Consider the following 26,871-nt stretch of genomic DNA (forward strand, 5'->3'; position numbering starts at 1 on the left):
TGCTAATGTAAACAGACTTACATATGGGCAGAAATCTGTGCCATCAGAAACTGAATTTGAATAAGTTAAATTTGAATTTGAATTGCTCAGATTGAATCTGAATTGTAACTTGAATAAATACTTTTGAAAACTGAATTTGAATTAGTCTAATTTGAAATTGAATTTATGGTTTGAAAATGATCATCACTAAATTGAAATTGAATTTTATATTTTGAAAATGAATTCGTTTGCTTTGAAACTGCATTTTATCCTTTAAAAATTCAGCTCTCGAATAATTTCAGTTTCACTTCTCACCATTCAGTTTCAGTTCTACAATTCAATTTCAGTTCCAAAATTCAGTTTTTTGGAACTTACATCCGGTTCCGGTTCTTGCGTAATCGCGCGCAGAGTAATCGAACTTCGTTTTACTAGCGGACCGCAAGTGGCAATCTACGACATCTTGAGCTGGAGCTGGAGTAATTCTCCTGAAGACATTCGTGATGTCAAATGACCAGTTGAGAAACGCTCAGGTTGGTAATAAATGTATTACATGTATAAGAACAAGCGTCATGTTAACAAATAATACCCGTACAGTAACGTTTATGCGTGTTGTAGCTGTTAGCTAAAAACGCTAATTTAGCGTAGATTGCCCTGGGTTCAGCGTTGACAAACAAATATGAAAGACAGCTTTCAATAGAATCCCAAAGTTGTCATCTTGTAGCCCTCCGGAGTCCTCCACACTTGCAGAGGCCCCTACAGTAGGATGAAGGAAAATTTACAGGCTAGTTTCAGGTGTGAGGAAGTTGCAGGTTTCCTGAAAAGCACTATTAATTAATTAAAGTGCTTGAAATCCATGAAACTGTGCTTATTATTGTTAAATTCTTGTGGATTTAAAATGTGAAGGCAACGTTGATGGTTTGTAATGGCCTTAAGTGACACTTATTATTAACAGTTATCTTAATACTAAATGACGTTGTATTGCATTTCCTTTTTCAGAATATATTCGTGCAGGAGTGCTTGTCCAGATTTAGGCAAAGGCTGGAGTATGTCCTCAACAACGACCCTCTTGACCTTGATTTTCTGGAGTACATTGTGACCCAAGAGAGGACTTTCATGAATGCACTGGAGAATGCTGACCTTCCTGCTGATGTCTGCGAAGCTATAGAAGAACTGAGCAGCTTGTTACACCAGCGAAACAACCCTCCCCCCTTCAACTCTGTGGTACAGATTATTGGTCCTTATGGGCGTTTTAGGCTTCAGGTCACAGAGAATCACCTCCAAAGTCTTCTTCAGCTTGGTCTACCTGCCACATGTGTAGCAGACCTTCTTGGTGTCTCAAGACGTACCATGTACAGGAGAATGCAGGAGTACAACATGTCAGTTAGGAGTCTTTACTCTACCCTATCTAATGACGCTCTTGATGCCAAAGTGAGAGACATTAAATCCAGACTACCTCATGCTGGAAATCAGATTGTCAAGGGTTACCTTCAAGCTGCGGGCCACCGTGTACAGTGGAACAGACTAAAGGCATCAATGCACAGAGTTGATACAGAGGGCATCTTAACAAGAATGTCAACTTTGGGCTGTGTGGTTCGGCGAAAGTACTCTGTTCAAGGCCCACATTTCCTACAGCACATTGACACCAATCATAAATTAATTAGGTTTGTTTTGGCATAGAAAATTAAATGACTAACATAATTCTGAATAATTTTATCCATCAGATGCTTTATGCTTTGCTTGTCTTTTTTTCACCAGATACAACATAGTGATATTTGGCGGCATAGATGGCTACTCTAGGAAGGTAAGTTGCGTACCCAAATACAGCACATATTATTAAATCCACAAAGACTTTCTCACATCTTGTTATCTTTTCTCTCTCCGCTTATGTAATTATACAGCTCACATATTTTGATCATATTGTGTATTATGACAGTTTGCACACTCTTGTCACATGTCCTCCTATAAACATTTTGTATATATGTATGAATTTTTAATGTGGTGGTGTTAATCAATTTTCCCCCGGTTTAGATTATGTACCTTAATGCTGCATGTAACAACACAGCCAGCACTGCACTTGATTTTTTTCTGGACGGAGTTAGAAGATTTGGATGGCCTTACAAGTGAGTAATTCTTCGTTAAATTTATTCTGGAGTTTGTCTCATGATTTGTGTTTGCCATGTTTAACCATGAAATGATCAGGATTTCAGTGCTGTATATAAATTTGCAAGTGTGTCAATCATGTATTTGAATAATTTTTTAGTGTATTTTGTTGTTTCAATACTTATTTTTAAAATCTTATATGGTACAGAGTGAGAGCTGACCAAGGAGTTGAAAATGTCAAGATTGCTGAAATGATGTTCACTGTGAGAGGCACAGGATGTGGAAGCTTCATAAGTGGAAAAAGCGTGCACAACCAGAGGTAATGCTTGTAAGATCTTAAATGGCATAACATTGTTATTTCATCATGATTGACTCCAGCTGAATTGCTGTTTGGCTGTCCTTTGTTAGTTTTTGATTGACCTTTCAGACCTTTTCTGTATTTTTTTTCAAATGTAGAATTGAACGCCTATGGAGGGACGTTTGGACAGGGGTGACACACATTTATTATGATGTACTACACAGCTTGGAGGAAGATGGATTTCTTAACATCTCAGATAGTCTTCATCTCTTCTGTGCCCATTACACCTTCCTCCCAAGACTCAAGGAGGATTTGGCCAAGTTTTCTGCTGGCTGGAATGATCATTCCATCAGGACAGAGCATAGCCTTTCACCAAACCAGCTGTGGGAACTTGGGATGCTGCAGCACCCCATCAGAGAGCCACAGAGATATGAAGAAAATTTGGCAGTTGAGTATTAATGGCAATGTTTTGGTTTTATTGAGTGCTATATGTAGATTTTTAAAATCATTTACATATGCGCTGCTTTATTTCAGGAAATCCAAATTGAGAGCATTGATTGGGAGAGTGCAGGGCTATCCCATCATAACAACCCAGGTGTTTTGGTGCCAGAAATGGAATGTCCACTGAATGCTGAAGATATTGAATCTCTACGCCTTTCCATAGATCCTCTTGTGCCTTCATGTAGTTTTGGAAGAGACATTTACCTGACCACACTCTCACATGCTCTTCACCTACATCACCATCCATGAAAGTTGCAGCTTGGCCCATCAGAGTAAAATTATAAGAACATGTTATTTTACAAACTGCTAGTGATAGTTTTTCTTTTAAATAATCCCTTTTTCTAAGAAGAATAAGAACCTCTCCTTGTTTTAATGGTAATTTTCATTTTCTTACTTTCTGTTACACTCATGAACCCAAATAGATACTCACAAGCTGACACAGTCAAATGGAGGAGGGAATGAGATCAGCAAGGACTATATTGACAAAAACTTTTTTTTATAATAATTTCAATGGCAATAAACAGAATGCTTAAACTGTAAAACAATAATAAAAAAAAAACATCAAGCAACACATGTCGATTTCTTTGTTTTACTAACATTTCATGGAACAATCAAGATGTCTGGCTGGCTGATTATGCTCCTAAATATGAAGAAATGCCTGACCATAGTGGAACGCGTTTGTCATCACATGCTTGAACTCTTCATAAGTTTGCATATGCTGAACAGGTAGCTTGACTGTATTACTACATGCTGTAACGGTTGGGTAGCAAACTTCATGAGCGCCATACTGAATATGGCATGAGTGGTTGAACTGCACAGAGACTTTGAAGTTCATCTTCTCATCTGGCAGGACAGGAATGTGGCCTTGTCCTGTGAGCCACTGCAAGAATGAACTTGGGGAAAGGATGACTGGACGGTCACTGGTCTCAGGCTCTTCACCTTTTTTAAAAAAAGACAAAGCAGTAATTTAGATAAAATATTAGATACTGTTTACCTGTAACTTCACAAACACAACTTAAAAACTTAATTACTGACAAAGAGTGAACAAGCACTCATAGTGTAATCTACAGCTGTGGCCAAAGGTTTACAGAATAAGAATTGTTTTCACACATTTTGCTGCTTTTGTTTTTTAATATCTTTTTGTAAAACGTTTTCTGAAGTGTACTCCAGAAACGTCGGACAAAAAGATCCAAAAACACTAAAGCAGTAAACTCCATGAAAACCAAGACTGGCCGTTCTCTAAAAGTTTAGCCATTCCTTACATAAAATCATGATTCCAAGTTTAACACAGAAAGACAAAATACATTGACAGTAAACTACATGTGCACTTACGTGATTCCAGCGCTTGCAAGAAGTCCTGTAGATGGTTCATAATCCTCATTTCCACCTGTTCTTTGTTGGAGCCCTTCTCGCTGAACTCAGGATGGCATGTTGCAAAAACAAAGTCAGCATCAGCCTGGTAAGAAAGACAAAGAAAATTGTGACTTTATCTGAATCAAGACTTAATTGTAATTGAGATCAAGGACCGATTATTTTGTCTTTATTCTAAGTAATTGTATTCTTTTGTCACACATAAAGACAGGGACTTAAACGTCTGTCTCATGCTGCTTGCTAGTTCTTCTCATTTAATCTTATAACTTTGTATAGATCAAGTCTCTTTATAACTCTGTAGGTTACATGTAAATACTCCTTGTTAAAAGGGATTTTTTCATTGCTCCTGATGCCTTGTGTTTGCTCTAAACGGTTCAGGAATATTAAGCAACTTAAGACAATTTTGAATATTCTTTTTCCAGTGCCACCATTAATTACATTTTCTACTATAGGACTTGAAGTATATACTGTAAAGTAAAGATAAAGAGCACTTTGAACTGCTATTCACAATTACAAGTGTTATCCCTACTAAAGTCAACATTTACTCACCTTAACTTCCACCCCTGGGACAAACAGCGATTGGCACATGTTTTGGTACTGCTTCAGTAGATCAGTAAGGCCATAAAGGTTGAGCCCATCACGTAGCTGGGAGAGGAGAGGCACCAACTGAAGTGTGGCGTGAAGAACAACAGCACTGAAATGCAGAAAGGAAGAAAAAGTCGCATGCTGCTAAATGAAAAAATAAAAAAAAACTTTTTTTGGGGGGGAAACAGTAAAACAGTTTTACCGAACAATTTCTTCTTTCTTTTCGACATTAACAGGTCCATGATAGCCACAACTGAAAATTTCATCAGTGAGTTCTGTCATTTTATCTTCTGTTGCCGAATCAACCTTAAAGGACACAAACATACACATTAACATGACCAATTCCAGAGTCCTATAATTTGCAAATAACATAAGGGATGGTAAAATCTGTGATAAACATGTAATTCAAAACACTGTAGAGCAGTGAAACCTTTAAGACTTCATACCTGGAAGATAACAGAAGTGTAATGATCATCACAGACATCCTCTTTCCTAATGTTCTCAATCTGCAGCTCTCCACTACACAAGTACTGGTAACACCAGTCTTTGAGGCAGCAGGGTGGTGGCCCACCTTGCGCCAGACTAACTGCCCAAATTTCACCAGCACTACTGTGAGAGGAGAAGAGATAAATAACATCAATCAGGTTATTTCCAATGCGTGTGTGTGTACACACAACTGCGGACCCCAATGCATGTGAGAAAGGCCTACCGGAAGTTTCCTAGATTGAGATCCAGCAATGAATATTTGGGAGCCTTCCCAGTCTGGTCACCTTCAAATAGCCGTTGCTCCAAGCCTGCAACCATTTCTTTTAACACAAATAGTTAGTCCGGTTAAGTAGCCATTTTCACTCCTATCAATTTAGATCACATTTTAAATACAAGTACCTGTGAGGAATTCTTTCCGTAATGCCCCTGTATCAATTCCTGCCTCTCCGATGAATGTGACCCTCAGCTGATTTGTAGGCAATGCCTTTTTTTGCCTCTTCCACTGTGCAAGTCCCCGCTCCACCATATTGGATCTTGAGACAGTGATACGGAATTCTTCCTCTGTATTCACAGCAGTACTTATGGCCTGCAGGATTTCATCCAGGCTAATGGAGAAAAACTCGCAATTACAAACATGATACTGGAAACCATGTTGTGTGTATTCATGTGTATTCGTTAATGTCTTTTAGGTTTTCAAACTGAATTGTGTCACCACTAGCAGTATGTGACTTTGACCTAACAGAAGAAGAAAATGCAGTGGACAGGCTAAGCCTTTAGGTAGCTGGATTCCTTTACACAAAGGGTACTTGGCAGAAATTGTTTGAAAACCACTGTACAGAGCATTGAAGAAAGACTACTGATGTGTACAAACCTAGAAATGCCCATCCTTTGTTGTGAAGGTAGGTTTGCATTGCTGTAATGAAAAAATGCCAGAGTAAAAACAACATCACTTGACCTCAAACATGTACTGTACAAAAGCAACAAATAAAATCAGAATCAGAATCAGAATCAGAATGGGTTTATTGCCAGATGTTGAGGTTTACAACATTAGGAAATTGCTGCGGTGCTTCAGTGCAGACAATAAGAATTAAAGTGCTATGTAGAAAGAAAGATATGTGCATGAGATATACATGGGATATATACATGAGAATAAGAATTATGAGTGCTACGTAGAAAGATATATACATGAGTGCAGGTGGTGATCAGTGCCAAACATGAAATGATGCAGTGACACAGCGTAGGGTCATGTGTTAGTGGCGGGGACAGTCATGTGGTTATTGTTCATGTGTCCAACAGCAGAGGGGAAGAAACTGTTCTTATGGCGAGAGGTTCTGGTGCGAATGGACCGGAGCCTCCTGCCTGAGGGGAGCAGGTCAAACAGACTGTGTCCAGGGTGAGAAGGGTCAGCTGAGATCCGGGCTGCACGCCGCAGTGTCCTGGAGGTGTACAGGTCCTGCAGAGATGGGAGTCTGCAGCCAATCACCTTCTCAGCAGAGCGCACAACACGCTGCAGTCTCTGTTTGTCCCTGATAGTGGCTCCAGCGTACCACACGGTGATGGAGGAGGTGAGGATGGACTCGATGATTGCAGTGTAGAATTGCATCATCGTCCGTGTTGGCAGGTTGAATTTCTTCAGCTGCCTCAGGAAGTACATCCTCTGCTGGGCTTTCTTGATGACGGAGGTGATGGTGGGCTCCCACTTCAGGTCCTGGGTGATGGTGGTACCCAGGAAGCGGAATGAGTCCACAGAGGTGATGGGGGTGTCAGTCAGGATGATGGGGGGGAGTGGGGCTGTGTTCTTCCTGAAGTCCACAATAATCTCCACTGTCTTCTGGGCATTCAGCACCAGGTTGTTGTGGCTGCACCAAGACACCAGACGTTCAACCTCCCTCCTGTAGGCAGACTCATCCCCGTCCGAGATGAGCCCAATGACGGTAGTGTCATCTGCGAACTTGATTAGCTTGACAGACTGGTGGGTGGAGGTGCAGCAGTTGGTGTACAGGGAGAAGAGCAGAGGAGAAAGAACACAGCCCTGAGGGGAGCCGGTGCTGATGGTCCGGGAGTCCGAGACATTCTTTCCCAGCCTCACGTGCTGCTTCCTGTCCGTCAGGAAGTCAGTGATCCACCGGCAGATGGGATCAGGCACATTCATCTGGGAAAGCTTGCCTCGGAGATGGTCTGGAAGGATGGTGTTGAAGGCAGAGCTGAAGTCCACAAACAGGATCCTGGCGTAGGTTCCTGGGGAGTCCAGATGCTGCAGGATGAAGTGTAGGGCCATGTTGATGGCGTCGTCTACAGACCTGTTGGCTCTATATGCAAACTGCAGGGGGTCCAGGAGGGGGGCCGTGAGGGTCTTGAGATGGGAGAGAACTAGGCGCTCAAATGACTTCATGACCACAGATGTCAGAGCCACGGGTCTGTAGTCATTTAGTCCAGTGATCCTAGGTTTCTTGGGGACAGGGATTATGGTAGAGGACTTGAAGCAGGCAGGCACATGACATGCCTGCAGTGAGGAGTTGAAGATGCCAGAAAACACTGGGGCCAGCTCGTTTGCACAGTGTCTGAGGGTGGCAGGAGACACACCGTCTGGGCCGGGAGCTTTCCGAGCATTCAGACTCCTAAACTGCTTCCTCACATCTGCTTCATGAATATGAAGAGTTGTGGTCGGAGGAGGTGGTGTGAAATCCTCTTTTGTGTGGGGTGAGGGGGCGGGTGTTGCAGGTGAAAACAATACCTTTACAACTTAAAAACTTAAAAGAGAACTTCTTCAACCGTGTTGTAATAACTTCTGTAAGACTTAAACAATTAAAAATGTTATGGCAAGAATGACAAAACCTAATGCAAAAAAAAAATAAATTATAAGGATCAAAACCAAAGTATAACATACATGGCACAATCACTAACAAAGCATAAAATGCTGTCTATCAAAATATAAATTAATAGGTGGAAAGCAAAAGGCTTGTAGGGAAATTCTCAAACATACGTTGGAAGCCATATTAAAAGACTGCATTACCTCTCACAACACTCGCTTGCATGTGCCTCCACCTCATTCTGAGGAAATGTCTCACCGCAGACAGGGCACACAATCTGTAACAGGAAACAATATCAACGATAGAATCAATAATGCCTCAAAGACAGACATTAAACACGTTGCACTCAACATTACCTTTGCAGTTGAGGACAAAATAATGACATCTTCCTCCACATCCTGTCAAGACAAGCAAAGAAAGGGGAAAAAACCAGCAACTTTAAAAGAATGGAATTGTGATGTGATTCCATACATCTGATTGTTGCTTATCTGTCAACTTTCATTACAAATACAGCTTACATGGGCTACCCACTTTAAATATAAGGAATAAATCCAACCTCTAATAATGAACCTCTTCAACTTGGCTATTGTAGGACACTTTAATCAAACTCAACTTTCTCCCCATTCAATGTAAGGCATCATATTTATGTTCCTGTCTTTGTCATGCACAGTCAAATAGATAAAGGTTAAAGGGGTACAAAACTTCACCTTTAGATGTGAGTTAAGTTGATCGTCTTCTGTATGTGGTATGGGATGTGGTGCGTCCTCTATGTCTTCATTACAAGTCTGATAAAGGAGAATAGCAAGTACAAACTTAATAAATTACCTACAGAAACACAAGCAAGTGTAGTGACATCCACAACATTGAACATGAAGCTCCTGACTGATAAAAACATTTTCAAAACACGTTTCAGTCATTACGTAGTTTTATAGGACAAAGCTACGTGTAATGTGATCTCCCAGACTCATCCATGCAACGGGACTGTACACACCTCCTGTGCATTAGTATCTGAAGGCTGACATGTTTCAACATGCAGTGGTAAGAGTTGAAGTGGGTAGCTGGTTTGACATGAGTGGCACATCGCTTTTGGCATATTGGAGAAGGAGCTAGAGTTAGGAGGCAGCAGCTGAGTGTCTAGCTCTTCCTGGATTGGAGCAATGTAAAGGACGGTCTTTCCCCCAGTACTTGCATTTTTTAGCAGTGACCCAGTATATCCACTGTCCTCAGGAGGCACCATATTTACACTCAACAAAAATATAAACGCAACACTTTTGTTTTTGCTCCCATTCCCCATGGGATGGACGTAGAGACCTAAAATTCATTCCAGATACACAATATAACCATCCCTCCCAAACAGTGGTCACAAATCAGTCCAAATGTGTGGTAGTGGGCACATCTGCTATATTGAGATAATCCATCCCACCTCACAGGTGTGCCACATCAGGATGCTGATCTGACATCATGAGTAGTGCACAGGTGTACCTCAGACTGCCCACAACAAAAGGCCACCCTGGAATGTGCAGTTTTGTCTCACAGCAAAATGCCACAGATGCCACAAGCAATGAGGGAGCGTGCAATTGGCATGCTGACAGCAGGAATGTCAACCAGATCTGTCGCCCGTGCATTGAATGTTCATTTCTCAACCATAAGCCGTCTCCACAGGCGTTTCAGAGAATATGGCAGCACATCCAACCGGCCTCACAACCGCAGACCTCGTGTAACCACACCAGCCCAGGACCTCCACATCCAGCAGGTTCACCTCCAAGATCGTCTGAGACCAGCCACCCAGACAGCTGCTGGAACAATTGGTTTGCACAACCAAACAATTTCTGCACAAACTGTCAGAAACCGTCTCAGGGACGCTCAACTGCATGCCCGTCGTCGTCATCGGGGTCTTGACCTGACTCCAGCTCGTCGCCGTAACAGACTTGTGTGGGCAAATGCTCACATTCGATGGCGTCTGGCACGTTGGAGAGGTGTGCGCTTCACGGATGAATCATGGTTCACATTGTTCAGGGCAGATGGCAGCTGAGAATGTCCCAGTTCTTGCATGGCCAGCATACTCACCGGACATGTCACCCATTGAGCATGTTCGGGATGTGCTTGACCGGCGTATACGACAGCGTGTACCAGTTCCCACGAATATCCAACAACCTCGCACAGCCATTGAAGTGGAGTGGACCAACATTCCACAGGCCACAATTGACAATCTGATAGACTCCATGCGACGATGTGTTGCACTGCATGAGGCAAATGGTGGTCACACCAGATACTGACCGGTTCTGGGACCCCAGACCCCCAATAGCGCAAAAAACTGCACATTCCAGGGTGGCCTTTTGTTGTGGGCAGTCTGAGGTACACCTGTGCACTACTCATAATGTCAGATCAGCATCCTGATGTGGCACACCTGTGAGGTGGGATGGATTATCTCAATATAGCAGATGTGCCCACTACCACACATTTGGACTGATTTGTGACCACTGTTTGGGAGGGATGGTTATATTGTGTATCTGGAATGAATTTTAGGTCTCTACGTCCATCCCATGGGGAATGGGAGCAGTAACAAAGGTGTTGCGTTTATATTTTTGTTCAGTGTAGTTTCCGAGAACCCCATCCACCTGTCGAGAAAAGTGAGTGACTCAGTACTATTCAAAATGTGGCAGTACACATTGCAGTGCATTCATGGTCATGATATCATCAAAATTCTTCTATAACTATCAATTCAAAAGTTGGAATGGCCATTAAGAGTTTTTTTCTACCTGCTCCTTTGTAAATCAGCCAGCCCCCAGAAACACTTTCCAGTTTTGGATACAGATCTTTGAGTCTTGAACATACCTTTGAAATAAACCATCGGCCACCAAATTAATTGACTCTGAATAAAGAAAAACACTTGTTGATCGTTAACTTACAACAAATATATTTTCCTGTCAATGTGGAGCAGTACCTTACCTCATCATGACTGTAGCTGTCAGGTATCAGTGTAGACCTACGTCCCAAACCAGCTTGCAGATGGACAAATTCTTCACTGCCTTTTGGAGTAGACTGAACAAGCTTGGGTAAGAGATAAAAATTAAGTTGTATCTCTTTAACTGGTGTGAATTGGTTGGCAGGCCCTCGAAAGCACCGGCGCTTTGCTTTGTTTCCATAAAGAGCAGGAAAAGACCTGTGAAGACATGTTATAAGTTGATATAAAATAATACAATTGTACATCTGAACAAGTTATGGGTATTGAGAACTTAAATGAGTAAGTATAAGGAACAACAAGTCTGACAAAGGAACAAATACAACAAGGAACCTAGTCATTTCTGTGTGGACACTTGGTCGGCCATCTCTCCCTCTCTCCTGACTCGTTTCCTGTCTGCTAGAATGACACAATATTCAGAAGATGCATCACATAATTTTATGCTAACTAATTAATATAGTACAACAATAAAACACATGTCAAATGATTCAAAAGTCATTTGGTAATCTGTGCATGTGTTGTTTGTGTCTAGCTTCACAAAACCTGGGAGGCTTTTGGTGAGTCTGAACACTGGGCCGAACAGTGGTAGAAGTTAGTAAATTTAGCAGGTGTCTTGCTGACCTGACAATTTCTGAACTGTCTGCCTGTCAAACACAAGAATTGAGGAGTATGTTAAGAGTACTGTGTATTTAATCATACACTATGTAACAGAAAAGTTATATATCATATCACACCGAAGTGATCAGTAATGATCCAGACACTGATGAGTGTTGGACTAAATATACACTGTAGCTAAGGGTTTTAAGTAAGCTAAAGACTTGGGATGCTGTGTGAGACATAAGTAAACCCAAATGGCAATGGTTTTGACATTCTTTTGCACGTTTTCCTACTGTAGGGGCCTCTGCAAGTGTGGAGGACTCCGGAGGGCTACAAGATGACAACTTTGGGATTCTATTGAAAGCTGTCTTTCATATTTGTTTGTCAACGCTGAACCCAGGGCAATCTACGCTAAATTAGCGTTTTTAGCTAACAGCTACAACACGCATAAACGTTACTGTACGGGTATTATTTGTTAACATGACGCTTGTTCTTACGGTGTGTTCACACCGAACGCGATGGACGCGAATAGAGCGTCAGGTTTACATGTAAAGTCAATGGAAAGGCGCGATGACGCGCGATTGCGGGTCCCGCGAAAATTCGGAAGCAGATTTGCGTCGCGAAAACGCCAAAACGCGTGAAACGCGCGTCAGTGTAGCGCGTCTGGCGCGTTTGACTCGCGAATAAAACCACGCGCGTGAGTTTTTGTGTTGCATTTTGTGCATACGCGCGTTTCGCGTCTACCGCTCGAGTTGGAAAAATCTGAACTCCAGCGTCAAATCGCGCCGCGACAACCAATCAGGAGCCTGGTGACGTGGCTGTTATCTAGGTCAAAGGGGCAGATCCAGCCAAAGCCTTTCATACTTCAATGGAGGGGAAGGCTAATCAATGCGGTAGCAAACAACTCGGAGCTGTACAACACCAGCTGCTTTCAGTACCGAGACAGGAATAAAAAGGACCGAGCTTGGAGGAAGATATGTGAAGAGATCGGGCAACCTGGTAAGTTCATTCATTTCTCTTTTGAAAGTTTTCACTGACCCGGGGAAGCCGCACAAAAGCTAGCAAGCCACCGCTATTTTCCCACTGACGTACAAATACCGTTCTGCTTTTAGGCATGTTGTCATTTAAGAATATATTTTATTGTTTATTAATAAACAGCACACAGTGGTCCCGCTGTTCATCCGTCACTGCTTTGCTTTTTCACTGATTTTTTATTGCACAGTACAGCATTGCATTCTGCAGCCTGATTGACAAATCTCCTGCGCTTGCCAAATTTATCACGTTTGGTTTTGATAACCATCGCGTCCAATAGAAAAAACAGCACAAAAACACCCATAACTATGAGCCTCATTCGGAAATAGACACCTGCACCGTGAGGGAAAAAGGCGCACGAAAGTGGCGGGCAGATGAAGACAAACCGCGGCATAATAATACTTTTACGTTTTGCAATCTACAAAGGTTTGCACTTTGAGAATCAATTGTGAGAACTGTGACCAGGGGCTAGTTATTCTGAGAACCCCTGCAATAAATGAGGGACCACTGTCTACTCTACGATTATTATATCCAACCTGTTAACATTTAATACTGTATTGATAGAACCAACTGATTCTGCAGCAGAGCATCCCCAGTCCCTGAGCTCCTGCTGCTGCACCCACAGATATGTACAGCAAGCACTGATACCTTTTTAGTCGGTGGGATTCCCTTGTGATCACCTTTACTAAATATCTACAACCAATCTGATTATATCCTGTTATTGTTTTTTTTTTTTTTTCAATGTTGAAATTAAAATCTAGTAGCAGCCTTCTCATTTCTTTGTGTTTTGTGCTGTTTTACAGGCCCACAGAGGAGGACGGCTCCGAGGCAGATGAGGGACGGGTCCCAGGACGGTCCATCGGCGGTGGAGCTGGCCATCCTGGAGTCCCTGAAGAGGGAGCATTTCCTCCTCAGCCTTGTTCCTGCTCTGGAGAGCAGCTGGTCCTTTTTATTCCTGTCTCTCTGTAAATTCTTATATTTTATATATTTATGTTTAATGTTTTTCTGTTTGAGACTTTTAATATTATTTCAAATAAATGTTTATAATGACTAATGTCTCAGTTCTACTACACAGCAAATGTTGGCACACAACGGTGTGTTCGGTGTGAACACACCGTTGTGATAGCAGAAAATTGTGAGCGTTACACTTGTATGCGGCTTGACGTAGGCACACATTGGCAGGGATGTGGTTGGAACGGCTGACTAGATAAGGCCTGGTGTCCAGCTAATGAAAAAGAGCCGAAAATTGGGGTGCGGCTGCGCAGGTGTGCACTTTAAATATAGCACTTTTGCCCTGTCATTCCGGGCCGCCCAAGTGGCTCATGGGAACGTGACAGGCCCCATGGTAGGGATCGAGGACAGAGGGCAGTGGTTTGAATCCCATGCGGACCATATGTTGGGGACACAAAAAAAAAAAAAAAAAAAAAAAAATCCCTGGCTCTGAAATTCACTTGCTACGCTTGCTAGAAGCCTACAGGTGAGCCTACAGAATGGGCTCTCTCTGCCTTTTTTTTTTTTTTTTTTACCCCTGTCTCAAAATCTCTTCCATCAATCAATATTGGTTGTTATGGTTGCTATGGACGCCAAACACACCATGCATTGTCGCTTTCTCAATCTCTTCTTCATGTCCGAACAAACGCTCAATTTTGCCTTCATTAACACAAATTATACATCAAAATGTAGGTATTTTTCTTGCCTTTAACAAAATGGCACTGTCATTATTGTAGGAGTTGCCGTTTTCTCGCAAATGGCCTCGAAGCAACACAGTTAAAAAATGTCCACATTCAAAGTCTATGGAGACTTGAGTGAAAATGACAGCTGAAATTCTGTAACAGAGGCGTTTTCAACTCCTCATATCTCCTAGATGTATTTTTCTTTAGAGACCTGAAAACCGCCTTGATTTTTTTTTTTCCTTTTTTATTAAAGCCTGCTGATTGTTACAGTGAAAGAATGATGTCGACAGTCCGTGTACTTTTGGAGTTAACAGGACCATTGTGACACAAAACCTCTCACACACTAACACAAACTCTTTATACAGATACAGAGCTTTACATGTATAAATAAGGCAGACAAAAATGCATAAAACACAAGCTATCCACAGACTGTCGGTGGACGCCATGTCACTTTATTTTGTTTTTATCTTGTTTCTTTTTGGTGTAGCCTCATTAAACAAAATGTTCATAAAAATGACCACTTTTATTATGAATTATTAGGAAATTAATAATTCATTATTAATTATTTATTATGAACACACCTGCCACCCTCAAGTAGAGGTGGCAGAGAGGAGGCACTTGGAGTTTCGGTCGAGAAAGTGTCCGTGTGACTGAGTCCTGTCCCAGCTCTGCTTCAAGGTCTGTCGGTCCAGCTTGTTGAGGGTCTGAGAGCAAAGACGGATATCCTGGACCAGCTCTGACAAACTGTCCAGGTCTTGACTCTCCCAGGGGCCAGAGACCTGACAACCTGCAGGTTAAGCAACAAAGAAACATTTTATTTCATATCCATAATTTCCATTTTCCCCCCTATAAATATTTGACATCCAAATGTAGCCTGTTAGCTAGCATTCAGCAATGTTTTCTGCTCCATAAAATGGAAAATTAATTCACAGCTAATCTTTTTTTTTTTATCTTTAAACCACACTTCTATATTGTAATGTCTGTGTGTGTAATCATCATGTAACACCTCTGTGCATACATACTAAATGTTCAAACTTAGAAATGCGTCAAAAGGAAACGCACTGATAGCAAGAAACAAACTGTTGCCAAGTACAACTTTGCACAGGTGATAAAAACATCAAAGAAATCCAAATTGTGAATTAGTGTGAAACGGTGAATCTAAGAATAGCTTTAGAAAAAAAAAGGAACTCCATGGAGTATCTCCAAGTTCAGACATACCTTCGAGGTTTAGAAGTGTCAGTGGTCGACGGGCCTCTCTGACAAACGCCAGGATGTTGTGAAGTCCCACTGATGTAACAGACGGATTTCCTGACAGATTCAGACTCACCAGTGTGGGACACGACGAGAGGCACCTGTGAAATAATAAGAAAAAGTCCAACAGGCCAGTAAAGAGTGACAATTTAAACAAAGGCAAAGCCCCACTAACATGAGTAATAACTGAGCCGTAGAAATGACGCCCTCACACACACACACACACACACACACCTCGCCAAGGTAGCTACACTGCTGTCTGTCAGCCCATTTGCAGCCAGGCTGAGGTGGGTCAGAGAGCACTCGTCCTGCAAAAACACAAAAGTCTTAACCTGATTGCACAATTATATCTTTCGACAATAAATGACATTGCATGATTTTTGCGTGCACACCTGTGACAGGACTTTGGCGAGGTGTTCCAGTGCCGGGTAATCAGCAGGCCCTCTGCAGACAGCTGACAGGTCCACGTGTGGGAGGCAGTGGAGGGGCAGAGTCTTTAACACCAGCTCAAAGTCGGTGGAGCCCAGGGGATTGAGGGACAGGCACACTGCTTTCAAATGGCCTGTGCCTGAACGTTCAGAAGATGTAAAGTTAGTTGCAGTTTTGCTTATGGGTGGGAGTTCAGTGAAGCTTAAGGCTTCAGTCAGCTGCTTGTTAGAGAGTCACCTGTGAGCGCGCTGGCTAGCAGCAGTCGATGCTGCTGAAGGAAATGAGCAGTGAGACCTGCAGAGACCGCTTGGCTAGCACAGGGCAGCAGGACAGCAGACAGGACAGAGACTCAGACACGCTGTCCCCCAGTGGGTTCATACTGAGGTCCAGCTCCTCCAGGCACTTTGAGTGGAAACGAGCAGAAAAAGCAAATGATCACGAGAGCCAATTCTCTCTGACAGATATCATTGATATGAATCAGGTTAGCTTGTTATTAAGATCTAAGGTAGTTATTAAGACCAGAGGTACTTAAATACAGGTTAGATGGTAAACCTGGAGCTGCCACTATTGGCTAGCTGAGGCCCTTACCGGGAATGCAGGTGCACTCTGTCCCTTTAAAGCATTTACAGCCTTCTCCAGGCTGTCCCCTGTAATGCAGTTGGCAGAAATGTCCAGCAGCTGCAGACGAGGCATGGTGAGCGTTGTGGCAATCAGCTCAGGGAGAAGGTCGTCAGACATACGGTTTCCAGAAATTCGCAGCTCCGTGAGGCTGGCCTGAAGTTTTAGGGCACGGAGGAGCGGGCTGAGGGAAGAGGTGGCCAAACCGAGACATTTGGAGTCCTGACACGGAGGAACCCCGGTCCCGAACCTCACATAGCCGGGAGACACGCTTGTTCTCATCTACAGGTAGAAAGAGATGGTACTTCATAACAGAATACAAGAATGCACATGTGTCCGTTTTATAATGCATTTCCTCTGTGTTGCTCACCCACTGCTAGACTTTGACAGGCCTTCTTGTATTGCTCAGGGAGAGGAGGGAGATCCCCACGAGCAAACGTCAGCCAGAACCCACAACACAAACCCATCAGTTATCCTGCACTGGTGCGGGAAAGTGAAGCCAAGGATTCAATCCCAAAAACTGTGATTCCTTCAGTGTCTTCTGGAAGCTGGCTCCAAAAGCAAGTCAGCATCCAGTGTGGTAATAGAAATGGTTCTAATCTTTACAGTTTCTCAGATTGTAGTTTCTCAGGCAGCTTGTTAACATAATCAGCCCTTCACCTTCTTACCAGAATCATACAGTCTAAAACCTGCACGCCTCATCTGGGTAAGAAAGATGAAGTCATTGTGGAAGGACCTAGAACCTCCATTCCTTCTATCAGTGATTTAATGAAAAGACCTCTGTGTCTATGAGAAAGTCTATTTTATGAATTTGGGCCATACTTTGCCTAAGAAAAGGAGTATGCTCACTGGCTGACATGCAAGCTGTTTCACAGTCATAGCTGTCCTCTTGTCACTGTGGGGTTTTTTTTTTTTTTAATCCAACCTCACCTCTTCATTTGTGTGCAGGACGGCCAGTAGCTGGTCCTGCGGGGAGAGCAGAGCGCCTTCTTTCTGCAGAGAGAGACGAGGCAGGAGGCCACATTTCTGGTAGTAACGCTGAGCTGCCTGCTCACACAGCCACGACACAGAGCAGGAGTTGGCCTCACTGGGATGCAGAGCAATGACCGGCGATTAAACAGAAATTAAAAACAAAACAAAACAACAACAAAAAAAACACTATACCAATCAGATTGGGATTTATTTTTATGTACTGCTCAAACTTAAAACTTTTCACCGACCTTTGTGGAACTGGGATCAGGAAGACGTCTTCCTGAACCCGGACCCTCATTCTGATTGGTGGAGGAAGTGACGTGGGCATAGGAGCAACCAAAGTTTGAGTTGGAGGCTAGAGTAAACAAAATAAAACATTCAAGCACTGTTAAAACATCTGTATTTAATGTCGTCAACTCTTTGTAGAAAGACAAAGCAGAGTCTGTGGAGGGATCAGAAAGTCTAAACATCAGGAAAGTAAAAGTTTGTCAGGTGATGCTACAAAACACCAAGGTATAACTATATATAAGATCCGAAATGGGCGATGTCATCTTTTACTCGTGGACAAAGCCCACGGCATCCAGGCTGCAGAAATATGTAAAAACAGCCCGTTTTGATCAGCTCGCGCTCATTTACTTCCACATTCATCACTGTTCAAAATGAATCAGAAATGAAGACACATCATCTTCAAGTTATATCCCCTAGTGACACTGAATTATAGTTATTCTCTCACTGAGTGTGCATTTCCTGAATAATTCATGTGTAGTCTCACTCTGACTATCACCTTTTCACACTTGGAGTGACTTATTCACAATCACTGTGTTGTGTGTATTTCCTTAGTTAGTGTTACTCCATCCGTAACTAACAAACAGCAAAAGAGCATTCCACTTCTGACCTAAGCATGGATAAGGAGAGGTGGGGGCGGTGTGTCTGATCTCCAATCGTCATCATCTGCATCCCCAAGCTGTTCTTTCTCTGAGAGAGGCCTCTACTGGACAGGGAGGAAACTGCAGATCCTGAAAGAAAAAGGGCACAACAAGCTAGAAAAGTGGGAAAAGCACGAAAAAGAAAAACCAAACAAACCCAGTCTAATCTGCAGGCCGTGTCCGAGTTCAAATACTTGTTTTGAATTCCAGCTGCAGAAGATAAGGCAGTTTCCTCTACTCTTGGCCCAGATGAGTGTGGTAAAAAGCAAACTTACAAATCAGATGTCCTTGCAGAGCCTTAACTCCATCCTGTACATCCGATATGGACTGAAGCTGTCTGGTGAGGCTTGCTATGAACACCAGCTGCCTGATAATGTTGATGACCCACTCTTTCTGTGAGCCAGCACAGCCTGTGTGTGTGGAGGGATGTCGGAAAAAAACAAAACAAAAAAACAAAAAAACAATTAGCCTGAATTAGGACTAGTTGTCATCATTTTTTTTCACATAGCCACGGTTTTTTCTATGGTCTGTTTTTGGGCCATTAATGTAGTTTGGTAACAGCATTATGCTTAAAAATGTTCATCTTTTACTGTTACCTGTTGTGGATCACAAAGTTTAAAACTACTTAAAAACACACACAAACACAACAAAGTAACTCCACCATGTGTCTATCCGGTCTTTAAGTGATGACGTGATCAATCCTACTTCTGGGCCCAAACTACTCTGCGTTTAATAAGGCTGTTGTGTTTTTAACATGTTTTAATGCTTTGTAACTTGTTCTATTTAATCTCAACAAGCCCCTTACAAAAAGTAAGCGATCACTGTCGGCCTCTCTCAGTTTTTATTACAACTATTCATTTTAAAGCTCAGTTTTTAAAACCTTACCATGTAACTACAGCCCAGGCAATGCAGCAGCACATTAATGACTAACCTGTATGTGGATGGATTATCTCAGTTGTTCTCTTGACTGAAGTTTGGTCCGTTTACAGCATCCTGCCATGCCACTGCATTTGTCCCTAACCATCGGGAACCCTCACCTTAACTCTTATCCAGTGGAAAAAAGTTCCCCTTCATCACTGTGTTAATGTTATGCTAACATAGCTGTTTCGCTAGTCACATAGCACATCACTATATACCAGCTAGCCAAACTTCAGTAACCCTACAAACATCACTGCTGCTTACTTTCCTGTCTTCATGTATGTCAGAAGTGATAGCAGAGCTGTGCCTTTTAATTTGTTTTAGAAATCCCTCAGTCAGAACCTGGTATATTATATTTAGACGGAAACTAGTGAGCTAACTCTCTGCTAACTTCTAACTTCAGACAGATTTTTAACTCTCAAGTGATCATTTGACTTTGGGACCTGCAGTGTAGTTTGGGTCCAGACACGCTAATGACCAGACTTAAAGACCAAATTTCGGGTCACTTTTGCTGGTCCCAAGCCCCAATAAAGAAGCTAGCTTGAAGCTTGACATAAAAAACAATAATTGCTAAGAAAAGTGTAATTTGTAGTTCTAAATATATTCTAAATGCATTTAGATCGTTTTTACTCACTTTATGTCTCTTCCACGATGTTACGTCTCTCTCCTATGTTGGTTACAATTACATAAGCACTTAGCAGGACAGTGGAAAAACCCAGGGCCACAGTGATACTGAGAATTCCACGGTGTTCACTGTCTTCAGCAACCTTACGAGGGCCGGTTGAACGGCTACAGTCTTATCATACACGTGCAGTGTTCCTACAAGCCATAAGGTTACCTTGAGTGAGGAAGATGATGATTGAATGTCCGTCTGAGTCCATAGGTTGAGGTGCAAGCACATTTCTCCCATTCTCCACAGAGGGCAGTGGCGCATAGGTGTGACGTCACTAACACTTTAAAAGATAGAGTTTGCACAGATGTACAATCAAATCTTCTTCTATTTAAACACAAGAGACAGCAGGTCTATTTGCAGTGAGATGTAATACTCCGATGAATTTTAAACACGCTATAACATTTCACACATCGTTATGAGAGGAGCGTTTCTGAGGCAACGACAAAAGGCTGGTTTTCAAGGGGATATTTCTGAATTTTCTTTTTCGCTTTCCATCTTCTCTGCATCACAGCACAACAATTGGATTAATAAACCTGCAGCTGAATAGCAGCAAAGGGATTTCAAATATTGCTTCATCGCTAATAATTTCTGGTGTTTGTATCTAGTCATTTCTAGACAGTGCAGCCACTCCACCACTAAATATTCAATTTATGTCTGCAGCAAAATTCCAGCTTTTTTTATTCATTTTTTCCCCCCCAAGCATGACTGAGTGCAGACAAATCTACATTGTGGTCATAACTGTGTTTACTGTTGTTTACTGATTTAATCCCCTTGAATACAGATGAGCCAGGATCACAGTTTTAATGAGTGCCAGGTGGGTGCAAAAATATGTTAATTCAAGGTCATGTCAAGGGGTTAAGACTCACTGTGTTTCAGGTCAGCGGAGCCACAGCTCTGACTACTGCCACCTGTGACCCACTATGTTATTACTTTAGAAGGAAGAGGTGAGGTGATAGCAATGATTAAACATCCACTTTGTTAAAAAGAGCTGAAAGTCAAATACTGGAAAGCCACGTGTACTATTGGATTTTACTTTGCTCCAAGCAGATCTAATCTATATTTCAGAGGGAAAGATCTTTGTCCCAGGCCAGCACTGCAAAATCATCTGAAGCAGTCATTTAACAGAGAACAAGCAGCAGTTAGCCACACTTTGGACAACCTCTCCACTAAGAAGCTGACCTACATTCTTAAAGCAGCCAACTTTGAATGCTAAATCCTGCTGGGTTAGAGTTGAGAGACACACAAAGAGAATTCTTCTTTATACATATTCTACTATGACTGCAGCGACAACTAATACTGTTGTCTAATGCTATCTGGACACTTGACTCTCAGGGCAGATGTTCATAATGATGATGACAAAAATGTGGCCAATGTTTTAACACAACCTGCACTAATGATTGTGAGGAATATTGAAGCTCTAACACCACATGTGTCTCATTCTTACATAATGCATCACAAGTATTACTAGGATCAATGAAAAATAAAGCATAGCTGTGCTTTTTAACCATCTGTATTGAACATCTGGATCTCTGCACTGTGACATAAAATAGAAATCTTATGTAGTACATAAAATTTTCCCTTTCTCCATCACAGATTATAGACATTCGAAAAAAGTCAAACACTTAAAAACTGAAGACAATCTGTTTCGTCTCGTATTTTAAAAATGGCGTCAGGTGGTTGCTGTCAGTGCCTCTGTCAGTGCGCCCCAGGGTGGCTGTGGCTACAATGTAGCTTGCCATCACCAGTGTGTGAATGTGTGGATGACTGGATATGTAAAGCGCTTTGGGGTCCTTAAGGACTAGTAAAGCGCTATATAAATACAGGCCATTTACCATGCTGTGCACGTGATGAAATTGTATGTTTAATGATTTTTTTCCCTGCCATTATTCAGATTGAAGACTCGTGGAACACAAGTAATAACATGATTAAGTACTCACTCTAATGCGATTACTGAGTTCAGCAAAAGTAATGAGTTACCGTTAAAATACTGCATTAAAGACAAAGTAGTAATGCTTTAATGGCTAAAAATTATGATGCATGAACGCTTCCCGGCCAATGCAGCCTTGCAGTCTGCTGTATCATTTCTGTCAGACAACCTTCAAGTAACCCGTCTTAAATCTGACAGCCACCTTCTGCTTTTCCGACTTCATGCCGTTTCCTGCAGCACCACATGGCTTTTTGCTTTGACTCCTCAATCACTTTCAAATGAAAACAAACTGTCCCACAGAGGGAAGGACAAACTTTTAAAAAGTCCAAAATAATCCTTTCAGGAAAAACAAAACAGGAACTACTACTCATTCTAAATCTGAGTGGGACTTGCAGCGTATAAAACCAACTGTGGAGTCGACGCTGTTATTTTAACATAAAGCACCGAGGCAATACTGTTCCTAAAATTCAGTGGGACAATTTTTCAAAAAAAAAAGGAAAATACTGTGTGGACTGAATTCCAAGCAGAAAGCTACACGACAAGAGTAAGTAATGCTTTTACCAGAAAGTACAGCACAGGAGGACTTACAACAGCCATTAAAATGCACCCACATTTGGGTTGAGCGACCTCTGCATCAAACAGAGAGCATTACTGTGGAGAGCACAGATACAGGACTTTCCACTGCAGCATTCAATTACAGCAGTGTGGTTCAGAATGCAAAAACAGCTGGTGATAGTACAAAAGAGCCGTGTAATGCAAAAAGATTGATGAGAACATACCTGTCTCTCCCCACAGTGTGTCATGACTATCAATTTGCACAGCGTGCTCATTATTCAACGCCAGCAAGCCTCTCACAACCTGCCAAAAAAGAAACTTAGATTAATGACATGCTGTTTCAGCAGAAAAAAAAAAAAATCAAATAAACCTTTGAGAGGTTACAGTATACAAAATGCTAATCTTAAAAAACATTAACAAAAACACGCATTCAAATAGTTGAACTTTAAAAGGGTCTTTTCTGCATGCAGGTTGACTTCACTTGGCCCAGTTATGTTATTCTAATCCAGGCCTTGGGAGCCAATTCCAGCTAACGAGGGAGCCAAACTAAACCTTGAGTCTACGTCTCACCGGGGCAGCTGAAGGCGCTGCACTGTTATCGATTGTGAATCTACATGCAATTCTGAACAGTACTTCTGGCTTTGAGTCATATTCACAGAGAACGCTGTGTGCTCATTTTTATTTTATATATCTATAGTTCCTTCTGATCTTTAAAAAAAAATAAATCAGAAATTCTTTGTGAAGGCTGTTGTGAAACCATGCAAGAAAGAAAAGGTCTTGTCTCACTATTAAAACTGGAAAAACCAGGATCCTGTGTGGCTTAAAGTATGTTTTTTGTACATCCATGTTTTCTTTCTTTTGTAGCGAGAAACAGTACAAAAAAAGGGCATTTATGTCTATGGATCTGGTAAAATACATGCATGTGTGTCAGTCAGACCTCTGTGTGCCCCATGCTCGAGGCTGCAATCAAAGCCTGCTGCAGAGCTTTGCTCTTCAGAGAGCAGTCCTGCTGCTGCCCCTCAGCACTCCATTCTAGCTCCAGCAGGTACTGGATAATCTCAAGGTGTCCTCGTAGGGCAGCATGGACCAGAGCACACTGGCCACTCTTATCTACATGATCAACCTGGCAAAAAGAAGATTCTTGGTTTTAATAAACAGAAACAGCAAAAACCTGTGAGGTAAATATACCGTATGCATGGTTCAGACGCATTTTTCAAATTTAAGTAATTTTTACGCACTTTCAAAGTCCATTATCAAGCTTTTCCAGTACATTACCAAAAAAAGAATGAATGTTTCAATTTGCATTACCTCAATAAGACCATGTAAAAATTGAAACAAATCATCTTAGGTCGACTTAAAAGTCCTTTGTTCTCCTTTTGTTAAAACAGAGAAAAATGCACCACACGAAAACACTGAAAAAGGAAATGGTTGATTTATATGCATATAGTGTACAAACTCAAAACACATATTTCTCTTAAAACAGAAAGATGTGCAAATGTGAACAAATCAACTTAAAGATATTCAATCTCCACTTGACAAAAAACAACAACCACACAAAACAAGAAAACTGCACAAATTAATAAGTCTTTAATCATTAATAATAATTAATAATTTTTGTGACACATAAATAGGAGACAGATGTTTGTTATTTTAACTAGTTAAGCACACATGCCCAGAGAAATGGGGGGAAAAGGGAGGAGACCACGTTTAATCGATTATAACACGAGGTCAGAAATATAAGTGCTGACATGAGTAGTGTCCACAGAAACCTCTGAATCTCAGCTAAAAACTCATGTAAACCATGTCTACAAACACCAAACAAAGCAAAGACACCAGACAGTTAAAAGAGCAGTTACTGCACCATGAATCTGTGGACAGGTAATATCCATATTTTGATTTATGATTTTCTGGAGTTAAATGTGAACCAAAGCATATTTTCAAACGTGTTATATGCTATAAAATACTTTTAAAAATTAGGTGAGGGAAATAAAAAATCATTTTTTCTATGTTTGAGTCACAGTAACTTTGACATAGTAACATCTGCAGTAATATTTACAGCTCTGATGACATCTCACCAGTGTTAGCTTTATTTTGACACCAAGACTGTTTACACAGAGTTTGTAATTGCAGAGAAATACATTTATTTTGGTCATTTCCTTTTCAAGCAGGAAGCTCACCCTTCTTGGTATACCCTTTAGATGAATACAGAGTTTTTAATTAAATACATATTCTTTAAATAATGTTCCCTTTTAGAAAAAGTAGGATAATTAAAAAAAACAAAACATTTATTATAGCTCTGTCACGTAGAAAAAAACCTGTCTTTTTTCTGTGGTCTGTTATATAACATTAGGGGTGTTCGTGGCAATTAACTTTTTAATCGACTAAGCGGGTCAAGTAAGAAACACTTAAATATTAAGTTACATTTGAAAACTGTTTAAAAAAAAACATATCCCCATTCCACATTCCAAAATGTCATGTGACAATCTGATTGGCTTAGGAGCGATGATGTCACAAGGATGTCACAAGGATGTCACAAGGATCCTTTGAAGTTTTTCTATAAATAGGGGTGAGAAACAGCAATTTTCAGTTCGTTTCTTCGCAGCCTTTGTGTTTGCAGCCTTCAAACGTTGACTACAGAAAAATTTGGAAACCTCTCAGAGTCATCGGATACAAACGCCAACATGTATCCAAGATTACGGCAACCGAGACAAAAAGATTTCGCCGCCTCTCCTTCCACGCGTGGCCGGCCAATTTCTCCAAATGGCCTCTTATCCATCCAAAGGGCATTACAGGAGAGTAGGAATGAAAACAACCATCTCCAGAACAAAATTCGACAAATTGAAGAAGAAAAACGTCACCTGGAGAAGAAGTGCTTACAGATGGAAGCACAAAACAAACACCTGGAAGAAACACTACAGCGCCAGCCCGACATCAACATTATTAATGAGGGCTGGGGGATCAAGTTTGCTCAAGCCAGAGAGCAGATTGTATCCCTCATCAAAGAAAACAAGAAAAAGAGCGCTGAAGTTAAAGAAATGTCCGAGCAGCTTCAAGGCAGGAAAGCGACGATTGATCAAATGGAGTGGGATCTGCAATACATGGACCAAATGAATCACCTGCTCCAAAGAAAGCTTGATGAAGCTGAAGAAAAAAATAAAGAAGTCCTCCAACAGAAGGAACAACAGGACACAAAGCAAAAAGACCTGCAGCGCGAGCTCCAAGGCATGCAGGAAAAGTACAGAATGGTGAAGGCAGAGTTGGAACAAACATTGGTCCAAAATAAAGACCTCCTTCAAGAGAAAGAGCAACAGAAAGAAAGACTGCCAGAAGAAAAGTGCATTATCAAGGACTTTGAGAGTAAAAATCAAAAGTTGCAAGGATTCTGTGATGAACTGAAGGTCAAAACAAGTGAGCTGGAGGGAGAAAAGGAAACACTAGAAAAACGATGCTCACACATGCAGAAAAAGATTGATCACATGGCCAAAAACAACTCAGAGCTCATTAAGGGGATATTGTTGGAATTCAACAACTTGAAGCGGGAAAACACAGAAATGCAGGCCCAAAAGCAAAAACAAGACAAAACGCATGAGGACCTGCAGTGTACGCTCCGCGATATCCAGAAAAGAAATGAGCAGCTAGAAGGCCTGCACAAAGAAGATCAAGTGAGAAATGCAGACCTGCAGAAGGCAAAGCTGACACAGGAGGCAACATCCAAAGACCTCAAAGAAAAGCTTGAAGAAACACAAGCAACATTAGAACAGGTGGAACAAACATGCAAGAAACTAGAGAGGCAAAACACAGAAACCATCGATGAGTTGAGAACCCTCATCCTGGACAAAAAGGCGCTCGTGGAAAAGTCCATGAAAAAGAAGAAAAGATTCTTCAGCTTTTTCCGGTAGAGGGACAATACTGCTTCTTCAACTGATGTAGCCTCGTCTTGCTCCACCTCTGTTCACCCCCCCAACCAGTCCCGGCAGTTGACTGCCCCCTCCTGAGCCTGGTTCTGCCGGAGGTTTCTGCCCGTTTAAAGGCAGTTTTTCCTCCCCACTGTCGCCTAGTGCTTGCTCAGAGGGGATTGTTGGGGTTTTCTCTCCTCTACCTTGTTTCGTTATTTACTTGTTAACTTTTTGCTCTTACCTCATTTAACCTTGTTTCGTTATTTACTTGTTAACTTTTTGCTCTTACCTCATTTAACCTTGTTTCGTTAT

General features: G+C 41.7%; 3 protein-coding genes and 1 pseudogene across 4 annotated transcripts in view; 1 reads left to right on the plus strand and 3 right to left on the minus strand.

The window, feature by feature from the left end:
- Positions 1-479: 479 nt before the first annotated feature.
- Positions 480-3,329, plus strand: LOC146656116 (uncharacterized). Its single transcript, XM_085427326.1, has 7 exons — positions 480-509; positions 976-1,640; positions 1,735-1,780; positions 2,008-2,099; positions 2,288-2,398; positions 2,536-2,824; positions 2,912-3,329. Exons 1-7 carry the CDS (start codon positions 480-482, stop codon positions 3,125-3,127), a joined length of 1,449 nt encoding a protein of 482 aa, XP_085283452.1. The 3' UTR covers positions 3,128-3,329.
- A 189-nt stretch (positions 3,330-3,518) lies between these two features.
- Positions 3,519-9,367, minus strand: LOC146656117 (uncharacterized). Its single transcript, XM_085427327.1, has 10 exons — positions 9,122-9,367; positions 8,487-8,528; positions 8,334-8,407; positions 5,720-5,925; positions 5,544-5,640; positions 5,281-5,443; positions 5,037-5,140; positions 4,799-4,943; positions 4,183-4,334; positions 3,519-3,798 (listed from the first exon to the last, which is right to left on the minus strand). The coding sequence occupies exons 1-10, from the start codon at positions 9,365-9,367 to the stop codon at positions 3,519-3,521; spliced, it is 1,509 nt and encodes a 502-aa protein (XP_085283453.1).
- Positions 9,368-14,690: 5,323 nt separating this feature from the next.
- On the minus strand, positions 14,691-24,040 carry LOC146656118 (tonsoku-like protein; annotated as a pseudogene). The gene is made up of 11 exons (XR_014914414.1): positions 23,601-24,040; positions 22,888-22,966; positions 18,866-20,461; positions 18,560-18,680; positions 17,913-18,019; positions 17,623-17,779; positions 16,312-16,476; positions 16,038-16,213; positions 15,880-15,953; positions 15,613-15,746; positions 14,691-15,181 (listed from the first exon to the last, which is right to left on the minus strand). The product of XR_014914414.1 is annotated as a tonsoku-like protein (transcript).
- LOC146656119 (protein TANC1-like) overlaps positions 23,595-26,871 on the minus strand; it is a 58,455-nt gene continuing 55,178 nt past the window's right edge. The window contains exon 6 of the mRNA XM_085427328.1: positions 23,595-23,786. Within this exon, the coding sequence (XP_085283454.1) occupies positions 23,595-23,786 (192 nt within the window). The remainder of the gene's footprint in view (positions 23,787-26,871) is intronic.

This window comes from Rhamphochromis longiceps, linkage group LG13, assembly GCF_057381845.1.
Source record: "Rhamphochromis longiceps isolate RC_006_pf linkage group LG13, R_longiceps_female_GT1.1, whole genome shotgun sequence".
NCBI classification, from domain to species: Eukaryota; Metazoa; Chordata; class Actinopteri; order Cichliformes; family Cichlidae; genus Rhamphochromis; species Rhamphochromis longiceps.